Consider the following 7500-nt stretch of genomic DNA (forward strand, 5'->3'; position numbering starts at 1 on the left):
TATATATATATATATATATACATATATATATATAAATATACATATACATATCCTGGTAGCTGGGCTTAGGTACCATATCAAATCAAACTCTTAAAATTGTTACGTATAGGCAAATGTTGGTCATCTTTCGTTAGCATAAAATCAGTGAGATGGATTCCAATCATGCAAAATGAAATATGAAACTGTACTCTTCTTGTCCCTAAAAAGCTAGGTATAAGCAGAAAAAAAGTGATGATTTAAAAAGATATGTTGTGTTGTAGATTTAGTTTTATACATGTACTTTATATATCCATGTTGCAAAAAGCAAACAAATTTTTATTGAATATGTAACATATCATTTTATTTATTGTAATTATTAATTTTGATATAATAGAAAGCAACTACGAAGTGCACAAAACTAATTTATCAGGGTTAGATAAGTTAATATTTATTGTACATTTATATGATGAATATAATTTTTTTTTCTACTAGTCATATCATGCTAATCTAGTCATACACTATGTTTTTCTTTTAGTGATACAGATAGCTTACTTGATATGCCAAATCAGGACTGCCAAATGCATGGTTGCATAATATAGGTATGGGTTAGAGAAGACGGATATCCCAAAATAAAAACCATATTGGTTCTAGTTTTAGTATCTACATAGATATTTCCATTTGAGACACACGTTTGACTACATCCAAGCGCTTTGATGTTAGAATGAATAATCATTTGTGATATGATATATAGAATGATATATATACAAAGTGGATTGATTGTTGGACACATCATTTGATAGCCCTGATTGCGTGATTGTGCCTGTTTGTAAAACTTTACAATCTCTTTTTTTTTAGAGTTAAGATGAATCATGAATCTCTTCTGTTATCATCAAAACTGATGGACAAAGAAAGTAATTATCATGTACATAGATTACTGTTCACATCAGTGGCATAGCCTGAGATGGGTGAGAGGGGCATAGAGGGTGTATTCAGAATTGAGTATTTCACCAATAACTTTTATAACGTATTGGTAAAATACAAATTTAAATGATTTAGTCATGAAGGATAAGTGAGCAATGTCACTGAATCTCTTGAAGTTCTGAGAACCTGATGATCCATGTTTGACCACAGGTGCCCAGCCCTCCACTACCTAAAATCCTGGCTATAACCCTGTTTAAGACTGTATATATATATATATATATATATATATATATATATATATATATATATATATATATAAAATATATATATATATATATATATATATATATATATATATATTATATATATATATATAATAATACACATATATATATAACTATATATATATATATAATATAAAATTATATTTATATATTATATATATTATATATATATATTATATATATATATATATAATATATATATATATATAATTATATGTATATGTATATGAAATATATATATATATAAAATATATATATATATACATACATACATACATACATATATACACACAGAATCTTTTTGCCCAAGCTGGCTTCTTGGTTAGTTTATAGATAATTTATGTATAGCATTTTTTTTTTTTTTTTTAGAATTCTGAATTTATTCAAATCTTGGTGCTGCTTTACTTGCTTATCCTGTATGTCTTTCCATTTACCAGAACATCATTTTCAGTCATTTATAAAATCAAAATACAGATGTCTCTCATTTGTCATTATAAAATAAGATAAAAATATTTCTACATAAAGGCAGCTTATTTTGATATCTTGCTTTTTATTTTTTTTTTCTTCTTCTTTATAAAAGCTATCAGATACATGGTTTAATATGAGAAAGATAACCCATATATCATTAAATTATCTCCCCTGCTATTATTTAAGTTTGCTGTCAGAACTGAGTTACAATGAAGACCTTATCAGTATTGTGTAAACCAAAGAATGAATATATGCATAACATTAATAACAAAACCCATGTAAAAATCTCTATATATTAAATGTTTCAACTTGAGAAAGTTCAAATACAGGTTTGTATGTGTCAAAATGGCTTTGCAAAATATTTTTTGATTTATTTTGCTATTTACAGTAATGTGTTTTATTTGTTGTTGTTTTTTTAATGTTTTTGTCATATGCTTCCAAGAGATGCTGACTGCATTTGTTTTTACATCCATGTTGTTAAATAAATCTAGTCATACCATGTTTCCTTGTTTCTTTGTTTTACCTACCCAGTATGTAGTAATATTGAGTGGATTAAATCAAGTCTTGTTTTTATGATCTCATGCATTTTATTTTAATGCATTATACAACAGTCTGGATGACAAATGGAAAACTAAATATAATATCTATATATAATATCTAATGCTTAATAAAAGTAATAAATAATTAAGTATGTAAATAACAATATAAAATAAAGGTCATACCAAAAAATACTTTATTGCTTAATCTGTAGCTTTTGTCTCCACCCAAAATTTTTTTATTTTCATCTAATCCCAGCTATAGGAGGTGACGGAAAGTGTAATGGATTTAATCACATTTTACTATTTTTATTACAAATCTTTTCTACAAATCCCCCCCCCCCTATTTTTTTTTTTTTTTTTCGTGTATTTGTTATGTTGTTATTATTTTACTAATTCATTCATCCCCTGTGCACAGAAATATGTCAATGTAAAAATCCAAAACCATGCATAAGAACATTCACCATTAGAAGAGAACAATTTACAAGGCAGAACCTCACCTAAACAGCTGTGTCTCTCACACACACATCACACTTCACATTCACACACCTGTGTTAATATCAAACCGGCTTTGAATAAGACTACAAGCACCCCTATCAGACGCAAATAGCGCGGAAGGCCAAGAAGCGAGATCCGGCTTTGAATTGCAACGTTAACGACTGTCCAGCTGCCAAGAATAGGACAGATCCTCGCAGCACCGATGTTGCTACAGGTACATCCATCTACCTCCCCTCGAGACACTAAGAGAATGTTCTGCTCCCCACCGACCACTAGAGAATGCTTTGCACTGTCAGATGTAACAGTGAGTGGAATTAATATTAGGAATGACGAAATGGAACCTGTGAGTGGAATTAATATTAGGAATGACGAAATGGAGTTTCATGCCTGGTTGTTTATAGTACATGGGTTCTTCAAATGGACTTGGATATAAGACTTTTGATCTAGAAAACACACATCAAACAAACCATGTTGAAATCTCAATCACAATTCCAAACACTTGAAAATAATAATCTTTGTTTAATATCTAATGCTTAATAAAAGTAATAAATAATTAAGTTGTAATAAAATAACATAAAAATAAGGTCAAAAATATAAAAAAATTCTTTTAGCTTGTGTGTGTTAGCTGACTTTCACTTAGTCTCCATTTTCATCTATTATGGTCATATCAGGTGAAGGAACTGAAGTGTATTTAATCACATTTTACTATTTTTATGGACAATAATTTTGTATTATCTGTTCAATCCCCCCCCCCTAACATTTTCGTTTTTTTTTCTTTTTTATTTTTTTGTTCCTGTTGTTATTATTCTTACATCCCGCAATGCCCAGAAAATAACAATATTAAAAATCACAAAAAAAATTTAAGAAATTAGAACCATTAGAAAAGAATAAACCTAAGAACAGACCAACACATAAACACTAATTACATAACATCATCACACTAATCACATACCAAAGGCTTTGAATAACATTACATATCTGTTAAAGCAGAAGATATTACTACAAGGCCAAGAAGCAAGACGCAGACAGCAATTGCAACGCAAGGCCAAGTCCAGCGACTTTGAATTGCAAACGTTAACGGACATGTCCAGGGGGCGCAAGCTAGGAGGACAGCTCCCCTGCAAGGGGAGGATGTTGCACAGCTACATCTCCTACCTTCGACCACGGACACCTGAACATCTGCCTGCCTTCCCCTTCGACCACTAAAAGAATGCTTGCGCTGTCCACTTGCCTCAGGGTGCATTATTAGTGGACCATGAAGGAACCTCAATGTGAATTGTGATATAGGAATGGGTTCAAAAAAATGACTTGACTTTGCCTGGTTGTTTATTTGTACAGGGAATGACACATGGATGGAAATAAAAGACTTTTATCTGAAAAAAGCTCAAATACATTGGAACAATGTTGATCATGAAAATCACAATTCAAAAAACATGAAACAATAAAAAATAAAAAAAGTATCTGGAAAATTAAATAAAAACATAATACACAAGAATAAAACTTACAAAGCAAAAAAAGAGGACAAGATAATAAAAAGCAATGAAAGAAAAAGCGAACTATACCTCGATCATGTCAACTGCAAAATCTGGCACTGGCGGATTGTAGAAAGTTGTGAATTGGTCGACCTTGGACCCTTGGAATTTCCTGGACTCGGCGGGAACCATTCCATATTCCAGCATGGACACTAACGTCTCTACATCTTGGTATTTGGGGGTCAGTCCAGCTCGAACGACATTGTCCGAACACGCCATACACTCAATGCAATCTTAGGTCAGACAAGGAACATTATCAAACCTAATGATACAACAAAGCTAGGAATTATGCTTCAAATATAATTAATATCTCTTTTTAATCTCCTATCTACATACATAATAAATACACAAAATCATCATAAGAAACACTCAAGATTCATTTTTCTATTACAATTCTAAAATCAGACCCCTAAAGGAATTTCAGAAGGAAAGCCTCACCTCCCAGCAAGTAAGCATGAATAATGTTAGGTCCGAGGAACATCGACTCTCCAGGCTGTAGAGTCAGGTAATTCAGCAAGTAAATGGAGAAACAGCCAACGTCCCCAGGATATTTTTCGTGAAGTCTGAGGAACAATTCTCTGAGAAGTTCTTCGCCTTTTCCTGAGTCTGTTTGAAATTAAAGGGGAAGATATTATTAACCCACACAGGACGGGTGGTACAGCATGTGTACCGCGCATTCAAAAGCCCAGTTGCCGGGCGGCACAGTATTGTGCCGGCCATTCAATTGATAATTGATAATTAATTAATACGCCCGCACGCCCCGGCAAGGCAATAGAAATCCCCTTCGGATGGTAACAGTTCATGTTAACAGTTCATTCAGATAGATTCTGTTCGATGACCCCATCGCCCTCAGGCTATGCCTCTAAAGTGATGAAAAAAAAAGTTTATATATGATCATATATATTATGATGATACTGATGGTAGAGGTCATAAATTTAAGCATTTGAAGATAATAATAATATTGTATTGAAATATCAATCTTTTAACTGAATAATTCCTCTTGGTTTATTTTGTGTATTTTCAAGTTACAATGAAAACTTAAACATTTACAGTCCTTACTGAAAATAATTCCTTGCTTTGCCTCACTTTTCATAAAATTTATAATAATGCAATTTTGAAAGCATACAGTTTCAAATCCACTTAAAATTATTTATATGCAGTATAGGAGCATTATAATGCACGTTTACCAAACAATAACCTATAATCTTTACTTCTAAAAAAAACACCATACATCTGACCATACACTAAAATAACTTAAGGTACTTACCCATTCCTGGGAATCTCTGAAGTAATTCACTAAGAGCAGAAGCAATGGTATCCTTAGATGCATTCATCATTGCTGAGAAGCAAGCTTTTAAATTTTCCTCTGTTGGGTTTTCAATAAAAGCATCAGCTGCAGCATCTCCAATAACTTTCTTGAGCTCATGAATCTCTGTTGTAATAAAAAAAAACCCACAAAGGTATTAGACATGAAAGAGTGTACATTCAAAGACTATACAAATATGCAATTTTTATTGCAAACTCAACTGTAACAGTCCAACCTGTACAACAAACTTTAAATTTATCTTTCATTGGTTCTTGGTTATTGCATCTGAAGACTCACCATTTAAATGCTTTACAATCTGTTCAGCAGGCCTAAAGCCACACATGGCTTGGAATGGTGTCAGCGCAATGGTCATTTCTGGTTTATGGTTTGGATCCTTGTAAACATCTGGGCGGTCCTTGTGCAGTTGCTCTGCGTGAATCTGCAAGATAAGATAACTTTTAAGTATACATAAGATGAAGAAACAGAGTGGGATAATTTATGAATGACTAAAAATGTGTCCTTAATAAATTCAGGATACTGGTATTTCATCCCATTTCTCTTTGGCCATAATGTAATGGGAATAATTCCAAACTGACTGGATTAGTGTCATATATAAAAGGTTTTAGGACTATTTCTTAGTTCATTCATATTTCTTAAAATCCTAATTATCTGTTCTCCCAGCGACAACTTGCAGAGTGACAGTCAATGCATTTAAACTGTTTTGTAGTAGATATCATAACTAAAAATATAACTCAACACCCTTAACTTCAACATGTAAAAATTACCTTATTAGGGTGAGCTTGGATAGAGAGAGCTTGGTTCACACTTAGCACCTTGAACAGATAAGGAAGGGATTTGCCAAACTTCTGGATGACAGGTGATCCTAGCACATCCGGGTGCTTACTTATGTAGTCTCCCAAAGTTCCCCCAGTACCTGAGTTAAAAATAGTCTGAGATGTTGATTATGAATATGGTATTCTTGTTCCAGTCATAATATCAAGGGATATGCAATAGTGATCTTTTTCCTTTACTCTAACATATGTTACTTTACATAAGATAAATGTATGCAAATAACAAGCGCATATATATATACACTATTATGCTTGTATGCATACACACATACATGCACAAATAATTGACTTCTGTTAAAAAGGAAAGATAATCATATTTTGATTCTAGCTACATATACAAAATACTCAATAAAACCTATTACTTGACAAACTATTACAAAATCGAAAGAAACAACAAATCTTAAAGCCTTTCACAAGATCAAAGCCTGCTCACCTTTTACAACAGTTGGACCACTAGGGTGTGTTCCCATCCATAGCTCCGCAAACGGCTGATCTTCAGCTACTTCCAGCTCGGGATTGGCCGCCTTGGCAAGCTGTGCTACGCTACTCTCCATCCCTCTCACACCCCATGCGTATTTCTGCACTGCACACTGGAGCTCCATGTTTCTTGTCTGTGAGGGAAGAAAAAATAGATCTCCATTATTGAAAATAATTGAGTATATGTATCTGCAATGGTATGATAGAGCTATTAGACTCCCTATGATTTTCAATCTTTCTTTCTTTCATTTTGTTTATATCTCTGATAAATGAACATAAATTGATATCTATCTACTGTTAACATCAGTGCAATTGGTAAATTTATAAATCTTTAACACATAATAATATCTGCAAGATAAAAAAAAAAAATATTGTTAAACTTCAAGAATAGGACCACATGAAGCAACACATTATGTACATTTGCCAAGATACAAATTATTAATGGTTCCTTGTGACGATAAATTGCCAGCAAGGTCAATAAAACTCTATCCTGCCAGAATATAAAAAATGGAGATTGTTTGCCTTTTCTAGAGCTTGCTGAAGTGCAAAGGGTAAGCATCACTGGACTTAGCCACATGAGAAATACATTCCCTAATTTGATAATTGATTGTGGCCTTACTTTTGCTTTTTGCAAATTATTTTCTTTCT

General features: G+C 32.4%; 1 protein-coding gene across 1 annotated transcript in view; it reads right to left on the minus strand.

Moving 5' to 3' along the window:
- Positions 1 to 2726: 2726 nt before the first annotated feature.
- The window catches only part of Mpi (mannose phosphate isomerase), a 5518-nt gene continuing 744 nt past the window's right edge, over positions 2727 to 7500 (minus strand). Inside the window, 9 exon segments of the mRNA XM_086555453.1 lie at positions 2727 to 2910; positions 3842 to 3928; positions 3931 to 3951; positions 4249 to 4451; positions 4657 to 4824; positions 5486 to 5650; positions 5822 to 5963; positions 6310 to 6458; positions 6809 to 6986. Of these exon segments, the coding sequence (XP_086411579.1) occupies positions 2785 to 2910; positions 3842 to 3928; positions 3931 to 3951; positions 4249 to 4451; positions 4657 to 4824; positions 5486 to 5650; positions 5822 to 5963; positions 6310 to 6458; positions 6809 to 6977 (1230 nt within the window). The 5' untranslated portion in view covers positions 6978 to 6986 and the 3' untranslated portion in view covers positions 2727 to 2784.

Source organism: Penaeus japonicus, unplaced genomic scaffold (genome assembly GCF_977035675.1).
Source record: "Penaeus japonicus unplaced genomic scaffold, GWHDUDI00000001_assembly GWHDUDI00000031, whole genome shotgun sequence".
NCBI lineage: Eukaryota > Metazoa > Arthropoda > Malacostraca > Decapoda > Penaeidae > Penaeus > Penaeus japonicus.